The following is a 19,778-nucleotide window of genomic DNA, read 5'->3' as shown; positions in this document are numbered from 1 at the left end:
CATTTTGGAGCCAGGATAGCAAACCGACGTGTTTTTGCTGATGGGAACTTGGGTCCCCCTCGCAGTGCGGGTGCAGCGAGCCGTTTGGCTGATGCAGAGTGGAGTGCACGTGCTGGGGTGTATGGTTTAACCATGTCCTGGATGTAGGAAGGGCCAGATCCACTCACAGCATGGTGCGCAAGTACCACTGTCTTGAAGTGGATTCTAGCAGTCACTGGAAGCCAGTGAAGTGAGCGGAGGAGCGGGGTGGTGTGGGAACATTTAGGAAGGTTGAAGACCAGACGAGCCGCTGCATTCTGGATGAGCTGCAGAGGTCGGATGGCACATGCAGGTAGACCAGCCAGGAGGGAGTTGCAGTAGTCTAGTAGGGATCTTTAACACAAAACAACACCAAAAGATGGAGGTGGGGGTGAAATAGCATGCCGCATATTTCTCTCAGATAGGATTCCATCATTTAATTGTTCAGGATTTTTTTTCCAGGGAACAAAATGATCCCCCTAGATCCTGTCCTCAACAAACCAACCGGACCCGGGTATAAGAACTAGAGCAAACCATGAAACGGATGCACAAAAAGTCAGCCTGACGCTTTTCACCAACATTTGCTCAGAATGGTTCTCTGATAACCCAATCATCCAATGACTGAAACCCTTCATCTGGTTGATATAGAGTAAAAAAAAAAAGTGCCTTAAAACTGGAAAAAAAGTCAATATATAACAACCACTGGCATAAAGCACATCGCTGAAGTTTGCACAAAAAGGGAACATCCCAAGACCGCAGGAAGCGCTGAAGACTTTCAAGCTAGTACAAACTTTGAATAGCCCTTATTTAAATCATAGATCCTAAAAATAAAATTATAAATTCATACTCTGAAGCCATATTGCCTTTATGTTCCAGTGAGAAACTTTCATAGGAATAAACTGGGCCACACTTACAACACTTTATCCATTACACGACCATTATCATTTCACACAACCAAATTAAACTGGCTGTAACCTTGATTAGAATTAGGTATTTCTCTAGGTTTGATAGTTGTTGGAAGCTTATATATTTGGGATATGTCACAAAATATATAACTCAGGTTTAGTTTTTTTTTTTTTAGACATTCTTAATGCAGAAATGTGACATATTCTACTTTTAAACTCTCTCAATGATGGCTACATCAAGGATCTTAAAGGCTTACAGTAGAAGAATAGAAGAAAGAAATCACTGCTGGACGGCTGAGCGGACCATGCAGCCGACACCCCAGCTGTGAAAACCTCCAACCACATGAGTAAAAGATTCCTAAGAGTCCCGTTACTCCACTTATTGAATTTTTACAACCTGGTGGGCTGCCAGGCACTTGGCTGCTCCGACACGTTTCGTGCCATTGCCACTCCTCGGTCCAGAGAAACACGAGAGACAGACAGAAAGACAGAAAGACAAGGGAGCGAGACAGCTGGCTGAATCATCCTGCTCACCGACAGCCCTCTGCTTAATGACCTCCATCTGCCTTTAGAAAAGATAATGGCACATGTTGCTGTGTGGCAGATGATTGTGTACCGGCGTGGAGAGACATGTTTATCACTAAAAACCACACACAGCCTGGCCTTCATCGCTGCTCTGTCAATGAGAAACCTGTAGTCTTGTGGTTTTGAAGTTGGAAGAGGTGAGGGTGGGACGGGGGGTTGATGAGAGCTCACACCTTCACACAGAACAAAGGTGCTACAGTTTCACTACTGTAAAGTGGTGGGAAAACAGCACTTGTGATATCACTGATGACACGGTTGTTGCCAACAATGAATTCCATTGGAGTAGCTCACGTTGGCGACTTGAATCATAGTTTAGTCTGAGAACACAGCCCTGAACCGGGACTATAACACTCTTATCCCACCAACAAGGCCAGATATTAGTCAGCTACAGCTTATGAATTTTTAAAAATCCCTTTGGGTAGACGAAATATGGTGCCCACAGCAATGACAAACAAACAACAAAATACATTATTCCATCCTCTGTCGTCTTACTGTACAAATGACTGTAGTACATATTGGTGAATGCTGCTGTATTAATGATGTCTATTGAAGATGTATTAATATTAAAGCACTTGTATCTAGTGGCGTTACACGGTGTCCGGGCAGATATCAATTACTTTGTGCTCTTGTTCTGTAAAAAAAAAAAAAAAAAAAAAAACATATTTTCCTCTATTTTAAAAGGTTCCTGAAATAAACTGCAGGCTAATAGTAAGGGACTTTATCCATGGTCTAACAATTCTCCGATAATTAGTTTCCTTTTTTCTGATCATTTGTCCACATGTATTATCAAAGCCTGTTATGCACACTAGGCTTTCCTTCTAGTCTTTTGGCTAAGAGACGATTCTGGTCTTTTAAATAAAGTAACAATAGTCTACTTGTCGATCCAATGTGTTGGCATTTCTATTGTTTCTTGGCAAATGTGAAAATAAATAATTGTTCCATTTCTTAGTTTTCCCGGGCTAAATATTCTCTGTATGAATTGAAATGTAAAACTCACTCTGTAGTTTTCGAACACCATCAGTCAGTACTGATCGCTGTGTAACACTTACGGCCCGTCCACACGGCGGCGTGCGTTGAGGCTTCAGCGCTTCTGCCCATTCACAGTGAGGTGAATGGGGTGACGTCACGCTTTGCCGAACTGCATTGTGGTTCCGTCGCTTCGCTTTGCTCGCGTTGCTCGCTTCAAAAGTTGAGCAATGTTCTACTTTTGAAGCTTCGACGGAAGCGTCAGCCAATCGAATCATATGCCAGTACAAGCTCTAGCCAATCAAACCGCGTGCTTGTGTGTCCGGGGCGGGAGATTCATGTGATTGGTTGTTGGTCGAGTTTCAGACACGCCCAGCGGCAAGCTTCAACGCACGCCGCCGTGTGGACGCTGCGTTACTGTTGCCTTTTAAGCTATTTCCTATTGCTACATGACTTTCAATAATGCACATCTTCAAGAATATATATAATTTTGTATACCTTCCTTATATCAAATGTTAACTTGAACATTTGGCACCGATTGCATTCTTGAACAATACCTGATTCAGAGTGTGCCTAGTGCGATAAAACCCTCCAGGACTGAATGCCTCGTAGGAATCATGCAGATTTATAGTTCAGTGTTTAGCTCAGCCAGTGCCGTGCAACACTTTAATTATAGACGCTAAAGTCTTTACATTCTTTTATTCACCTTGTGAGACGCAACAGCAGCTAACAGATAGTTTGAAAACTGCTTTGATAGATCACAAGACGTGTCCACGGTTACTGAAAAAAAATATCACTGAGCCTTTCTTGCTAAAGCATTAAGTACAGTTGTCAACAAAGAGGGATTTACTGGAGAACAGGCAGTTGAAGGATCTTGTAAAAAGGCACAAAACACACGGGGAACTGGCAACAACCACGCAGAAGTACAAGAGACGGAAAAGCCACACATTCATCTGTCCCATTAAAAGATTAATATATGTAATTTTCTAATGTAAATTACATGTTTGACGTACATCGTGTGCCGTGTTCAGGAACTCAAATTACGGGTCATAATCAGCTACAAGCTAACTAGCATAAACTGCTACATAATTTTTTTTAACACTTCTTAAAACAGTGCTTAAGTAATACAACTTTTAATGAACTGATAATATTATAAAGATTATATTCAATGTGTTGCCTTTGTTTAACGTGTTATAGTCCCAACAGAAAGTAAGATCCGTCTGTTTTGTATAATAAATGCTTTATATTATGGCCAATGGTCGGAACAAGGTAAACAATTCAGTTCAAGCTCTGCAAATGTTATTTTTCACATTTGATAGTTTAATCAGAGACACACAGTCCCACCACAAATGTATCTTGAAAATATTGTCTGTTTTGTTTAAGATTGTTAAACAGAATCAATAAGGATAATGTTAATTTGTACTTGCACTGCTATTTGGAAATGCATCTAGTCTTTGGCCAGTTCACATTAGGAATTAAAATACAGTCTGCCATTGTCTTATATGCTCTTATACTCATGATACTTAGCAATACTTCCAATCTCCGACTTAAGCTAGGCAAGAGATAGCAGACAACATGTATTGCTTTAACAGGGACAAAACAAAAGTGACCTTTTCTACTTCTTACCGTGCCGCTAACCCTGACATCGAAAAGCCGCCCCCAGTCATCTTCATGGCTGTCCACCATCATCATACTATCGTCTACCTCCAGGAACCACTCCGCCTGCAGGTCAACCTTCACCTCCTCCCCCATGGAGTGCATCCCTACGGCGGGGAACAGCCCCTCCGCAGACACGGGAACCTCCACTGAACCCACCTGCAGAGAGGAGGGATGAACGCAGTGGGTGAAGAGAAAGAAAGACACGACGCTAATACATACTGACAGTTCCTGTTTGAAACAGAACATTACAGAATGTCCTCGTGTTTTAAAAAACACCTACCTCTTTGCCGTTTTTGGTGAAAAAGACTGTTGTAAAACCTGCTTCAATGTTCTCCGAGTGTATTCCACAGCCGATGTGGTCACCACGAGCACACTTTGGCCCAAACTGCTGACCGACAGGGTTTCCATTGTATATCCTAGGAAGAACAAAAATATATGAATCTTCACAATCTAAAAAAGCTAGCTACTGCAAATATATAACCATTCAATCATTATTATGTGTATAAATAAACAGCAATAACTGTAATTGATGAGCTTTCTGCTTGTGTTATCTCCTGCAAGTTTATGATACCAGTAATGTTTATCATTTATCAAGCAACAATGTAAAAACTCACTGCTTCCAGCTCCTCAATTATGAGGATTTGCTGCTTTCTTTGTCTTTGAACTATTGGTCAGACAAAGCAAAACATTTAAAGAGGTCACCTTGAGCTCTAAATCTACAGACAAAGTAAGTTTATTATGAGAGTAGTTGTTAGTTGAAGCCCTATGAACAATAATTAGGTGTGCAAGGTTAAGAGCCATTAAGGACAAGATTAGATATATGTGACCGAATAGTTAAGTGATTCACTTTTTTTATAATGCAAAGAAAAGAGCTATGGAGAATCATATAGGGAATGAATGCTGTAGTTATGTGTGGATGAAGAACCGGCAAAAGCCACAATCCCTTTTCTCCATCCATGCAGGAAACCGAAGCTGAACTTAATGGATGGCTGTGGGCTGATGGTTTGACTTACTTGCCGTTGTCAGCGTGGTAAGCTACAGAGTATGGCAGCCAGCCAGGCTGGTGGTCCAGTCTGTAGAATTTAGGCACCAGGCCCACAGCGATGGTCCCCCTCACCCCTGTGTCCACTATTGTCACCTACACACACACACAAACACAAACACTGTAACTCCAATACTTTTCATTTGATAGTCAAATACTTAATTAAATCCTGAATTAAAACTACAACACAGATTTTTGTTTTTATTTATCACTTTTATTTGATATTTAAAGTCTTTAAATTAGGCAACACTATTATTATTTGTTTCATACCACTTTTACCATTAGATTTAAGTGGTGGCCACGTAACATTGTTTTTCCGACTAAGGTGATCCAAACGATTCAAATTAGTGTTGATTAGTCCAAAAGTAAAAAAGTTAAGGACAATAGTTTTAATCCAACAAAATATTTTGCTTCTATGAATATTTGTTGGCATTAAGCCTACAAAAACAACATTTTTACAGTGGTTAAAAAACGTTTTTCTCTTCCGCCCTCAATATATTTTCACAACCTGCTTTGGTTTCTGGTGTTGTTAGTGTATTTATGGTCCAAAAAAGCTGCAATATAATTAAATGTTCCCTTTTTAATGTTTAATTCATTCCAATACAATCATGGTGTGTTTACTGTGATATTTCTGGCCACAAAATTGGTAGCATGAACATTTTATACCGGCACATCGTTAGTCCAAAGCCCCTGTGGCAGCAGGGGAAAATTTCACAATCGCCTCCGCCCCTCAGCTAGTTAAACCCAATCAGAACAAAATGACACACAATACCTAAGCAGAATTAGGTGAAAGGTAATGCCGGCGAATACAGGAGAACGGCCCCATGGGGAGTGAGCTGCATTTCCTTCCTTTTCCCGCTGACCTCTCCAAGTCATTTCTCCCCCCTCTGTATCATTCCTTGCATGTTTTTCTCCCCTTCCCCACATATCTGCCTCCCTCATTCTCTACCTCCCTCTTCAGCTCAGACCCCCAAATCGCTTCTCCTGCATGACGGCACATGTTAAACCAAACGGCTTGGGTTTCTCTGGCTACGAATTCCAGGGCCAATTCCTTTTCAGTCTGGCACTTTTTAAGGACAATACTAATACTACATTCTTGGCCTCGGCAGGTCATTACTTCCACATGTAAACTGTTAAAATATCATTTTTGTCTGTGAAGGCCGTGAGTAAATGTTACAGAGCAGGAGTTTGCACACTGATGAGCCGTTATGTCGAAATACATTTTCCAATAAATCTGTTAAAACAAGTGGAATGCTTCAGATGTTCAGCTCAACTTGGAGAAAACAGCTTGTGATAACTGCAGACAGAGCAGCAGAAGTGACAGAGGCAAGATGGATTCCTTGTGAAAGCAGAACGAGGTGAAACACGAGGATCGCAGTGACGCATACGTCCACATAGGCCTGCCCTTTATCAGAATAAACGCTCCCAAATCTTCGAGATATCGGGGAAGCTGACAGCGTGTGCGTCACAAGGTGGAGAATAATGTAGCATCAAACTCAGGGTAATGACCACGCTTAAATCCCCTTGTTTAAATGTCAGAGCGATCCATCAGGTTGCAAATGGGATCCTCGTTTCCATATAAATATTGTTATCGTTCCCAATATCCTTTTTAGATAGGAGACGAAGTGATTCTCAGGTCAGAGTGATTGACATTGCATTTGATAGAAATGTCACATCTGGCACATATCTGGGAAACATGAAGGCCAGAAGATAAACAATGTCAAAGCACATTGTTAGCCTGCCTTACTCAAGAAGATCTGAAATGTTTCAACGGATGCCGGAAGTGGTGCTACTTGTCTCAAAATGTTAAGAATCTAAAAAAGCAGAATGGAAGAAGTAAATAATCTCTGCTGATGCTGCAGGCTGCTGTCTGGCTCTATTTGCAGCTCAGCAGAATGACGTAGGTTCACAGGATAATGTATATCTCTAAAGTTTCTCCTGAAGCCTCAAAACCCAGACGAGGAAGTGCGTCCGCCTCACCTGACGCCGAGCAACAACACGTCACAATTCATTTCATTTCATTTCAAACCTTTATTTATCCAGGTTGTATCCCATTGAGATCATTGATCTCTTTTTCAAGGGAGACCTGCTCAAGTAGGTTCCACATAAACAATGACGCGCATCATCAACAAACTGGCCTGCTCATAAATAACACACTGCAGCCCTTTAGCAGGTTATTTATGACCAAACTTTTGCAACTTTCCTGTGCTAAACCACCCAAAAACTTTAAATATACTCCTGTAGGGCTGCACAATATATCGGAATGTAATCGAGATCCCAATAAGGGTTGGTGCGATATTCAAATCGCAGAAGGTGCAATATTTCTTCCATTCAAAATATGTGTTAATATTACTCAGCAATGTGATGCTACAGAGAAGTCCTGTGCTACAAATCTTACTCCTACCCATTTTAAACCCTGCTTTAATCGTTTTGTTATTGCACTTGAACAATATGGCACCTTATTGGACAACAGGAGAAACAAAAAAGCTGCAAAAACCTTCAAACATTGTAAAAGAAAGACATTTAATCTGATTTCTGAAAAGGACATTGATGAATTGTGTACTCCCAACCAATTGTTTTTTTATGGCAATTGTTGTTAAACCGCTTAACCCCGTTGTAAATAAAGGGGAAACAAAATATATATCTTTGTTTCTCTTAAAAAAACCTAAAATAATAAATACATCTTTCAATGATAATGAGGATAATGACACAAAAACAATTAAATCGCTCCAACATTGTGATTCATATTGCAGTTGCAGTATCAGTCAGATTAGTTGCTTTTTCCACATTGTCCAACCCTACTCTCCTGAATGAGTGAGAATTGTTATGACAGCCAGATTTTCTTAATACATGTCCGATAGTTTCTCCTGCTGCCAGTCTGCCTGCCTGTCTGCTGGAAAACACTGTGTTAGACTAATCTCACTCAAAGATTACTAACCCACACCCTATCCCTCATTCCAATGCAGCTCGGACATTCTTGAGGTAGTGGTTTTGCACTGGTGAACTTGGACTGTAGGGGGGCACTCAGAATTTAATATGAAGTTGAGAAATTGTCAGCGATGGGATTCCAGCGGATACAATTGCTGGCTTGATGGTAAAGCAATCTTGAGCACACACACAGGGACGATGGTATGTGGTAATGATATTATATCACATATCAGATCCCCCCCACTCAAACATTTCAGAATGAATGATTGTGCAAAGGACAAACATTCGACTTATGTTCTAATGATTACCATATAGCTAAAAAAAAAAGTAAATACACAGTTAAAGATAGCAGTTGGACAAATGAATCTTGGGAGAGGTCTTGCAACTCGATCGGAGCTCAGTTTCAATAACAATGCCAGATATTGACTTACAGCACCACTATAAATGAGCCTTACCTCAAAATAGCAATTTCCCTTTGATAAAGGATGGCCAGCCACATAGCAACCCACCTCCTCAGAGTTCCCTTGGTAACTAAAGAGAAGAAATGACAGGTTAACAATAGGTGACTTCTCATAGTTCCGACTGCAGTGTGCATAATCAGAAACACAAGCACAACCTCGTCTTTGGAAGGAAATACAGTGGAGACACTATCAGAGTAATAAGATGCACAAGACGAGCAACAGATATCAGACTACAATATGAACCCAAAACTTAAAATGATAAGACACTTTAAAGGCTGCTCCTCAGCCAGAGGATTAAAGGAAAACAGATCAAACGACATGCGCATGATTTTTATTTGCTGTTACCGTTGTATTAGTCTCACACAGCCAGACCTATCTCATGCTCCACATCCAAGGAGTCAGACTACTGTTTGATAACGTATGATATCCTCCACTATTAAATAATAACTGAAGGGATGTTTTGTAAAGAAAGGGGAAACTGGAGATGTGCAAGGGCAATTCAGTGTTTAGCAGCTGAATTAAATGCTAACATATTTAGAAAAAGGAATAACTTTTATAACCATAGAACTGTACTGTAGGTATGTGACAAACCTGATGCAAACTGAATGTAGGAGCCACCGTTTGTAATAAGCCTGTGGAGCTTATTATGGGATTGTTTGGACAGCTCATCATCTGTGCTATAACTAACTAACACTTGTATGACGGAATTTAGACATAGAGGGTAAGCAGGCATCGATTTTTTTTTTAGATTTACGTTTCACTCCAATTTAGCAGAAATTAATTGCAAGTTTTTGATTTTCAAAACAGCATAATAGCCAACGGGACTTCAGACTTGATTTGAATCAAATTAGCTTCAAATTTAGCAGCTTACTTATTCGATCTATTTATGGATAGTGGTTGCGGATACAAGCGGCCGAGATGGGTTTTCTCCGCAGGGTGGCTGGCGTCTCCCTTAGGGATAAGGTGAGAAGTTCAGTCATCCGGGAGGGACTCGGAGTTGAACCGCTCCTCCTTCGCGTCGAAAGGAGCCAGTTGAGGCGGTTCGGGCACCTAGTAAGGATGCCACCTGGGCCCCTCCCTGGGGAGGTGTTCCAGGCACGTCCAGCTGGGAGGAGACCGAGGGGTAGACCTAGGACCAGGTGGAGGGATTATATCTCTTCGCTGGCCTGGGAGCGCCTTGGGATCCCCCAGTCAGAGCTGGTTGATGTGGCCAGGGAAAAGAAAGTTTGGGGCTCTCTGCTGGAACTGCTACCTCCACGACCCGACCACGGATAAGCGGGAGAAGATGGATGGATGGATGGATGGTTGCTACACTAAAAAAACTAAAATGATCAGCAGGGATAGCATCATTTTTTGAGAAAATGTTGTGTATTTTATGTTAGAAGAAGAAGAAGAATTGGGAGGGATGAAACCCATCTTTAATGGTCACACATGCAAAGCACACAGCACACAGTGACATTTGTTCTCTGCTTTTAACCCATCCTAGTACCAGGAGTCTAGTACTAGGAGCAGTGGGCAGCTATAGTACAGCGCCCGGGGAGCAATGGGAGTGAGGGGGTGTACGGTGCCTTGCTCAAGGGCACCACGGCAGGGCAGGGGGTGAACTGGGACCTCTCCAAGTAGCAGTCCACACTCCATATTTAGGTCTGGTCGGGACTTGAACCGGCGATCCTACAGCTCCCAGTCCAAGCCCCTACTGACTGAGCCACTAATGTTATGCTGACATAGAGACAGGCCACCATTTAAAGTGGTTCTGAGGTTACCAGTAGACCTGTTTGGGTTTATTAATGCGAAATTGCAAAACAAATGCTAACATATATGTGTATATATATATATATGTCCCTGTTTTCTGTATTCTACTAGTTGTACAGTAAATCAGTGAAATAAACAGCATACTAATTTCTTAAATACAAACATTAAAAGCTTTAAGATGGGTACAAAGCTAATGTGTAAGTTCCTCACAGGCTAAATAGCTCTGGATCTAAGGTCTGATCCGTCATAGCAGCACAAATACTGTCCTTGTTAGGTGGATTGTATATATATATTGTAAAAAGAATACTTTTATCTTGGCATCCCTACAGGTAGAATATTTTAGGGCAACAAGTTGAAGCTTAGAAACGTTCAAGATTATCTTTACAGCACCAGCTTCTGAGTCCTTTTTATTGTTAAATGAATGGAAACACTTGACCTACAAGTACAATTATACAATAAGGGAACAGATTAAACAGAGCCTCATTATCACTTCAGTTTGAGAACAGGCTGACCTGAGTGTCTCTCCATCCTTCTGTATCCTCATGTAGCGTTCCTGTGCAGGGCGCCCATCACCGATACCTCTGATTCGACGCCTCAGATTCAGGAGGACGTTGATGTCATCCATCTGATGTCATCCATCTGAATCATGAAAAAATGGTGGGTAAAATAAGGTAAAATTAACACAAGTTCAGCAGGCTGTGTAGAATGGGAGAAATACACAACTAAAAGGGAAACTACAATCGCAGTGCCAATAAAATGTACCATTTAACACATTTTCTCCAAGCATGTGCTCCTTTTTGTATCAAGATGTGGCGCCGATGAGGGCTCAGAGGTGAATTATCAACAGTTGGAAGGATATTGATTGTATAAACAGTTGTAATTGTATTAATTTTACATTGATACAAATGTAAAATCTCTTGACACTGGGCTTTTTCTCACAATGTAAAAATACAGATGAGTTTCTGTTTACAGTTGGACACTGATCGTTCTTGTAGTAAAGTTTCCATTTCACTTATAGTTTAAGGGTGTTCAGCAATACTGTAGTAAACCAAAGAACTCTGAAAGTCATTTCATAAGACACAACTCATAGGTACTAGAGTCAACTCCAAATCTGTTGGGTGTGAAACAAATACAGCTATGGAGTTACACGCTAAAAAACTGCATAAACTGTAAAAGCTGTTCAAATGAATTTAATTCAAATGTATTTCCTTTTTTGTTGTTGTTATTAAACCTTGCCTTGCTCTTGTAGTTGAAATGGTTAACCTGTTGCAAGTGCCATTATGTAAACAAAACGTTAAATACTAACTAAAACAATTAGAACAGGTGGTTTAAGTTTCTAATTATGTGCCAATGAAACATCAGTTTGCATGAAAAACCAGGTGAACACACACATAACTGCCATAATCAATATGTTTTTTAAGATGAAATTATAGTTTTTTTTTTTTTTTTATCAAATATTGACAATGACCAAACACTACGAGACAAAATAACTATTACACATACGAAGAAATTGTAGTTTTCAGTTTGATTTCGTTTGTGGTGCATTGAGGGCACATTAAAACACGTCAAAAACGTCCACACAATTACCCAGTGTCTCTTAAAACAACGTTCAGAGATTTTCCGATAGTAAAACAAAAGACCTTTAAACTGACAGCAACGAGAGGAAGGTGGGCGTGCCAATGTTTACATCTAAGCTGCCAAGCTAGAAACCATGCTAACGATAAAGCTAGCTTAGCATGACTCGTTGGGCAAGCATTTATAATGAAAACTGTTTATAGCCTTGTGTTTATTACATAGCTTAAGATAATAATCCTTTCCTCAGTTGGTTATAAGGGGTTCAATTACTCGTAAAGCTAAAAAAGCATTAGCAGCGTTAGCAGCTAACGTTGTGTAGCTTATTTGCTCTTAAGCTCAGGTTCGTTGCTTAGCAAAGAGAACGACTGTTCCTAAAAGTGCAGCGTAGAACAATACTTTATTATAGGTGTCATTATCGATATGTCAGTCACTTACCGGTTAACTTGGGGACAAATACGACAGAAACTCACTTTTCTGTCCATCAGCTATCCTTAGCTCCTCATAAAAACTTTGGAAACTGGAGTTCGGCGCTTGCCTGTGACGTCACGATCGTTAATGGAACAGCCAATCACAGTGAGGATTGAGAAATGGTGACAATCTTTCAGCCAATCCTGTCTCTCTATTTCTCTGCGTGTGTGTCTGTTTTTTTGTGTGTCATATTTTTACTTTAGGGTCTTATTTGACAAACTTAAACAATTGGGAAAATAATAATTATTGGCAACGTGACGATTTTAAAAACAAACCAACACAGTGTGTTTCATGCAGTGGTGGTAAAAAGTAGCAATACCGCAGGGTGAAAATACTCTGATACAGGTAAGAATCGTTAAAGTTCTAAGTATAAGTACAAAAGTGTTTCTTTCAAAATATCAAGATTAGATCTGTGGTCAAAGCTTTCATATTTCATATCTGTTTTAATTTCTCCATATTGTGTTTTATGGTATCAGATGGAAGTCTTGCAGTTTTCTAGAAGTTTGCTCCTCTCAGGGACAAGATGGCCCTTTACCAAGCTGCCATCTCCAAACAAGGAGTCACAAGGGGTGAGAGATATTGCCAAAATCATATATCATGATATATGTAACTGTATATCACAATACTTGTAACTGTATATCACAATACTTGTAGGCTATATCAGGATACAGTTATTGTTGATTGTGTTCTTTGGAGGGATTGCACCCTTTACCTTCTGTCTAATGGAAGAAGCTCATTTGCCCTCAACACAGGATTCACAGGATGTCATTTTCATTACAATTAAGTAATTTCATTATCCTAAACTGAAATATTACCAGAAAGTCATGGAGATACTACTCTTCAGGGCAGAGAAGCGTTCAACCACAATGTTTTGAGTGGATTCTTGTAGTTGTATTGAAGTTGGTGCAGAGAGACTTTGAGGCAGCTGGCTGGGAAAGACCTGAGCCATGGAAGCAGAGAGAAGGACAAAACTGTGTGGTTGTAGGAGCAAAAATGAATACACCCAAGGGCAGAGTGGAAAAGAGAGCCCCCGTTGGTCTGGCGTGTGTCTTGGAACATTCTCCGGATATGTGGAAACGGGCTAACTTGCACGCTGATGGCAACACAAGACGGCAGGTGATTTCTGCCCTCCTTGCCAAGATTAATCAGAACAACAGGCTGCTGATGGCAGAGCAGATGATTGGCCTCATGTAGCCCTGCATTCCAGTGGGAAGTACAGACCAAATGGGTATATCTGCTTGTGCCCTGCCATGTCTTTACTGTACTACTTCAAATCATCTAGGGCCAGGCAACTGCTCACAGCACAAAAAACAAGTCCCATAGTTTAGATTAATACCCAAATGATGTTCATGTTTCAAGTGAATGACTAATTTGGTGTAATGTCCATGATGTTCATCTGTCTACGTAGCGCCTTTCGCAGCAATGCAGTTGTCAGATAACACAGGAGACAATGAGACTTTAGATAAGAGAGGAATCCTCAACACACCCAATGATGGTCATGGTCAGATCCTTGAACCACTTTCATTTTTAACTCATTCTTGCAGTGCCATAATGTGCCGTTTCATAAATAGAGCGTAAGTACTCGAGTGCAAATGTAGAACAACTACAAAAATACGTTGCTTTAATACAGTTTCTCGTTTTATAGAGGTTATATAGAGGACTTTTAAACAAAATCACTCAAAATCTTGCATAAATAATTACTGCAAAGTTGCTTTTGGTTAAATAATAGTGTGGAATTGGAGGAATTATTAGCAGTTTGACTCTGGCTGGTCAATGTGCATTCCTGCAAAAGTGAGCCCTCCTCCTCCTTTTCCTAATTATCCAGATGATTTCTCTTCCAATTCAAACATTTGCTGAGCAAAGTACTTCGCTGTTCTCAAACTTCAATATGTAATATCGTCCATGAAGTCAGTTAATATCTGAAGTTTATTTAAAAATGTAAAAGCGCTGTAGAGGCAATGCTTTACATACCTGACTCAGCAGGGATTTGATAATGCTGAGGCTCAGTTTTAGTTAGTGTATAAAGTCTTATCTTACACTTCAGTTTTGGAATATTCTAACATTTGGAAGCACATTTAGGAGATCAGACTGTGGTGGCATTTGCATCCATCAAATGTGGATAAAGAATCAAACCATTCAGCTGTCTTTGTGGTATTTTATTTCTTGTAAGAAAGTTCAGTCAGTCGTACAGAGAGCATCCGAGTGAACGTTACAAGCTTGGCAATACTGAAAGGAGCCTTCTGGAAGTTATGGAGGCAGCATCAGGATGTTCTCAGTTCACAGAAGTCGAAGGTCATACTGTCGATGCAAATAGATTGTAACGAACAACATTGCAACAAATCTTCTTAATAAGGAGTTTTCCCAAGCTAAGCAAAGACGTACAGTAAAAGCCAGTAAATTAACATTAGAAAGTAATAATCACACAATGATAATATTAAAGTTAGTGACTAAAATACTTTTCTGTTACAAGACTTTAAATCTTTACAGATGTATTTTGCATATGACTCATTACTTCAACAGTCTCTGAACTTTGATATGTGTTTCAGATTTGACAAAAAGACAGAGTTTCTCAGGTGGAGCATTCATGTTCTTCCAGGAAATATTCTCCACATAATCACATCGGGAGAAACCACGCAGCTGTGCATGTAATGTAGCAAATGGCATTGCAGTGGCGAGGCTGATGGAGGCACGTGTACATTTGTATTTGTTACCATGGCAAATATGATTCCAGAAAGGTCTCTGACACTGGGAAGAAAGTGCAAAAAGCAGAACATGCCTACTCCTGATTCATCATCTGTAACGTTCAGAATGAGTGGAAGAAGAAGGGTTGGATGTATGTGTTAGTATATAACAGGAAAGGGTGGAGTGATTTTGATAATTTCTGAAAGGAACATAATCCACCCCCCACTTGCTCTCTCTCTCTCTCTCTCTCCTTCCCTGCCACCTCCCTCTCTCTCTCTCCCCTTTTCTCTCTCTCTCTCTGAGTCCCAGCCCCTGAAGGTGTCATAACTGTGCTCTCTCTCTCTCTCCCTCTCTTTCTCTCTCACTCACTCTCTATCACCGCCTTTCAGATCTTTAAAAGCTGGTGCTTTGCTGTGTCTCTCTCGATCTCCATTTGTCTCCTCTGGCACTGCAGGGGACTCAACCGGCAAAGCACCAAGGAGAGCTACTGTATAGAAACGGGGAGGAAGACTGAGGAAAAGGGAGAGAAAAGGGAGAGAGACTAAGGGAGAAATATACATCCAGAAATAGCATCAGCCACATTTAACTGACAGAGAGTGACAGAGTGGAGAACCTGAGACCTGGACACAAAATGCCTTTCCTTTCTTACTTAACAACCGTTGTTTTGTTGCTGATTGCTCACTGCGGATCATGGACCGGGGCAAACCGCTTGGGCCCCTTCAAGGTCTGTCCCTCCTGCAGGGATCCACTGGGGGCAGGTCGGCCCCCCAGAGACCATAATGTTGCCGGCAGCACGTCAGTGTTGGCCCAGGGAGAGCCCTGTGGTGTGTACACCCTGAGCTGTGCCAAGGGGCTCCGCTGTGTTCCCCCACCAAGGGAGCACAGCCCCCTCCAGGCTCTGTTGCAGGGAAGGGGCATTTGCGCCAAGCACAGCAGGACTAGTCCCACTGAGAGGCCCCACCCCACAGGTAAGATACTGTATACACACGTGCATGAAATCACGTATGCACACGTACATGCATGCACCTACAGATGCACTCAGACCTGCGTGGACACTGCAGGTGGGCTGGACAAGTGCACATCCACCACAGAATAATGTTTTTACAGAGTGTCTCCTGTATTGCTGTGAATTGCATGTGATGCTGTGTCACTTACCAACAAAAAGAAAGGCCAAATAGTGTGTGACATTTAAGCCTGGATGCATGTTATGCACCACAGATGAATTTGAAGACCTCAAGCATCTAATACTGTTGGACTGTGAACAAATGTCATTTGTCATTCCGATTGTAGAAGATCAGAAATGATGGCAAATCACATAAAACAAGGATCTCAAATGTAATCTCAGATTGCTGCAACAGTGTATACGTGAAAATATCCCTGCATTGATACAAAATGTTATACATTTAATCCATTTCAATTCATTTGAAACGATCTGCCCTACAAGTCAGCCTCTCTGTAGAGAATTAAGAACAAATGTGAAACTGTCACTGTCACCTACATCCTAATCAAGCTGCTTTTTATTGCAGTGATCTCCATCTACTGTTCAAACTGAGATACTGCGATGAACTATCTGAAAAGGAAGCATACTGATGGAAATTAGGTCTCTCATTGAATGGCCACACCAGATAGATCCTTCTGAGTGACTGCTCAGTGATACAAAGATATACACCAATAAGGGCAGCTTATATTGTAAAATGTGGTTGTGGTTTGATGTTATCGGCTACGTTGGTGTAATGTCACATTCTTATGCCGGTGTGTCGTTTGCTCTCAGGTCCCCATCCCTCACACAGTGGTGACATTGAAAAAGTAAGTTCCTGCTTTTGATTTACAGTCTTTCACGAGTGAAGCTCATGGAGCTTCACTTAAATGGTCAAAAATCTGAGATGTCAAAAGCATTTTTACCAAACATTATTGTGTTAAACACATCAGATGTGATACAGGGGGTTGTATATTGAGCTGCATTGTGTTATAAAGAGTTATTACCATGGATTCTCTGTCGTTTAGGGTGTTGCAGTGGCATGTACACACACTGCCCTGAAGCCATGCATTATGGTGCATGATGTGTGTGCTGCTATGCGGCAGAACTAATTGAGCATGATGTGAATCAGGAAAGTTTCAAGTCGGCCGCTGCCGCCTCAGATTTTACACTTTGCAATTCGGGTGATCTCCAGCATTTGAACTAATGCATAGTATGTATAATATGGATGACAATAATCACATAATTGATAAAGAGGACACAGATTCATTTCCGAAAGTGACAGTAAGACGCACTTCAAACCATCCACTGACCTGAAAAGCCAAAGCATTGTGTAACAATATGGTTATATAATGTTACACAATATGTGACATCTGATATACATATTCTCTGCTTCTGGCTGTAATGCTGCATCACTGTGGCAAATCCTTTGTGATTCATATCGACATTTGTTGTGATCAAAGAGGATTTCTGACAACACAATCAGCTGAGGGGAGACAGCAGCTTGCCACTGCCACTCTTTAGATGAACATGTCTTTGCTTCTGGTTATGTTAGTCACACTCTGCGTTGCTGTTTTCAGGCACCCTGCCGCAAGCTGCTGAATCTTGTCCTGAGGGGTCTGGAGCTGACAATCTTCCAGTCTGACCGTGACATCTATATACCCAACTGTGACACCCGTGGCTTCTACAGGAAAAAGCAGGTAGAGTGTCACACACACCTGTAACTTTATTGGCTCTTATGTGATCTGAAAATGTGTCTTTGCTGCTGTGTAACTGTGTGTATTTCTGAGAGCTGCACCCCACTGCAGCTTTCTTTTCGGTGCATCCAGAGATTTGTCTGTGACCACAGGAGCTGAGAATATGTGACACTTCATCCTCTGAGCCTCTCAGTACTGCGCTATGATGACATATCATTTTCTCTCTCTTCCTCTCTCACCACCTTTTCTCCCACTCTCCCACTCCCCTCCTTCCCCTTTCAAAATATCCCTCTGTCTTTTAACCCCACACAGTGCCGCTCCTCCAAGGGCATGCAGCGTGGCCACTGCTGGTGCGTGGATGAACTCGGCACGCCTGTGCCCTCACGTGCCAGCGAAGATGGCACTTTACCATGCGATGGGGAGTGAGGCATGAGTCTGTCCAATTGCTCTGAGCCTGGAGGAAGAGGAGAAGGTGGAGGAGGAGGAGGAGGAGGAGGAGGTGGTGGTGGAGGAGCAGGAGCACAGGGAGAGAGGGTGGCTTTAGCATGTGCTAGACACTGCCTGGACAGGAGGTAGCAGGGATAAACCACTTCCTATGGAAAATACATACCAGTTAACGTTCATGTCCTCTCTAAAGCAAGACACACACACTCACAGTCCAGCAGCAGCAACAATAACATCTGCCTGAATGTTCAACAGTTGCAGCAGCGTCCTCTGCGTCGTCTGGTGACATGCTGCATGCTTACATTAATGCTCTGTGAACTGCCTCAGTGATCCAAGCGGTATTACTCCGAATGATCTCTATATTCCCTGGCTCTTGTCCTGGCTTTCTGGTAGATCTTTATTTTACTTTTTAGTTTAGGATAGCTGACACTGCCTGTGTTTGTTCTGATCTCAGTGGGCTGAAATACTGTTACGCAGGTGATGCGACACAAATGTTTGAAAAATGTGTCTCCCTCACCGTCCTCTCTCCCTCTCTCCAAAGATACACTGATATCAACATACCTAATTGACAGAATATTTCTTTTCTATTAATTTATTTTTGAGTATGTGTTTCCATCAAGTACTGCTTGAATCTTACAGTATATATATGTCAAGTCAGAAAAAATAATCTTACAAATATGATCCTGGATGCTTTTGTTCATTTTATTTGTCAAAATGGCATTCTGACTGCTTATTAGTTGATTGTTTGTACATATGTTGGATTTTTGTGGTTGACTGTGTGTTCTGAAGTGGCATACAAAAAGCTTACGGCTGTTACCCTTTTCAAAAAGTTGTAAGGCATATTTTTATACACGTCAATATAATATTTTATATATGAATTGTTGGTTTATTTAATGAACTACAGTACAATGCCATGTATTTTTATATTGTCAGCAGTTTCTTATTTAAAGACAGAGATTATTTTATTTCATGTTAGGGGAAGTGTTGTGCTTGAAAGGCACCTTTATGGCAAAACTCATCATTCATCAGAGCTCTATACAACTGCTGCACATCTTATGGTTATATCTCATGTTTTTAATTTCCTTTTATTTATGCTTTGTTTATTTGAGAGTTGAGAATATCCATGTTACTATTATGTTTTATTTCTGGCACATCATACCACAAATTCTGAGTTCAGTAGAGGAAAAAAAAATCAAATTTGTTATTGTTATGTCTCTCCCAAGTCCTTGCAAAAGTCATGAAATGGTGTGCTATTAAAGTGTGATTAGAATTTATCTATTTCTGAACAATCTTGTTGTGCCAATGTGTGTGCCGTGATGAAAGGTCCATGCACAAAGGACCTGTAAGATTTGCAAATATGAAAATAAAACATAATGATAATAAAAATGGAGAAGAATTAAACATATATTAATATAACAATGGCTGTTGGGTGTGTTCTTTTTATTGGATGAAGGTATTTGTGATGAATTTGAATAATGCTGCTGTTGATCATGATGATAAGTTGACGAAGATGATATCTATCACATCACATTTTTGGCTTTAAGTTGCACAAAAACATAAACAACATAATCTGGATACCCCAGATATGTCACGAAAGTAAGAGAAAGTAAAATTACGTGG

The 19,778-nt window shown here is 40.9% G+C and overlaps 2 protein-coding genes across 2 annotated transcripts in view; one reads left to right on the top strand and one right to left on the bottom strand.

Moving 5' to 3' along the window:
* The window catches only part of spryd3 (SPRY domain containing 3), a 52,764-nt gene extending 40,349 nt beyond the window's left edge, over positions 1-12,415 (bottom strand). The window contains exons 1-6 of the mRNA XM_034131834.1: positions 12,327-12,415; positions 10,829-10,955; positions 8,559-8,634; positions 5,147-5,271; positions 4,414-4,549; positions 4,101-4,289 (exon numbers count right to left, since the gene is read on the bottom strand). Of these exons, the coding sequence (XP_033987725.1) occupies positions 4,101-4,289; positions 4,414-4,549; positions 5,147-5,271; positions 8,559-8,634; positions 10,829-10,941 (639 nt within the window). The 5' untranslated portion in view covers positions 10,942-10,955; positions 12,327-12,415. The remainder of the gene's footprint in view (positions 1-4,100; positions 4,290-4,413; positions 4,550-5,146; positions 5,272-8,558; positions 8,635-10,828; positions 10,956-12,326) is intronic.
* Positions 12,416-15,361: 2,946 nt separating this feature from the next.
* On the top strand, positions 15,362-19,571 carry igfbp6b (insulin-like growth factor binding protein 6b). The gene is made up of 4 exons (XM_034131948.1): positions 15,362-16,009; positions 16,813-16,847; positions 17,598-17,717; positions 18,027-19,571. The coding sequence occupies exons 1-4, from the start codon at positions 15,673-15,675 to the stop codon at positions 18,138-18,140; spliced, it is 606 nt and encodes a 201-aa protein (XP_033987839.1). The 5' UTR covers positions 15,362-15,672; the 3' UTR covers positions 18,141-19,571.
* Positions 19,572-19,778: the final 207 nt, after the last annotated feature.

Source organism: Trematomus bernacchii, unplaced genomic scaffold (assembly GCF_902827165.1).
Source record: "Trematomus bernacchii unplaced genomic scaffold, fTreBer1.1, whole genome shotgun sequence".
NCBI lineage: Eukaryota > Metazoa > Chordata > Actinopteri > Perciformes > Nototheniidae > Trematomus > Trematomus bernacchii.
Note: the sequence above shows the minus strand (reverse complement) of the source record. Positions and strands in the feature narration are given on the sequence as shown.

What these genes read in the sequence shown, in the direction of transcription:
- igfbp6b (XM_034131948.1), top strand. Translation starts at nt 15,673, where the DNA reads ATGCCTTTCCTTTCTTACTTAACAACCGTTGTTTTGTTGCTGATTGCT. An exon ending in TGAGAGGCCCCACCCCACAG is followed by an intron (nt 16,010 to 16,812) that starts GTAAGATACTGT and finishes GTTTGCTCTCAG; the next exon opens with GTCCCCATCCCTCACACAGT. An exon ending in ACAGTGGTGACATTGAAAAA is followed by an intron (nt 16,848 to 17,597) that starts GTAAGTTCCTGC and finishes TGCTGTTTTCAG; the next exon opens with GCACCCTGCCGCAAGCTGCT.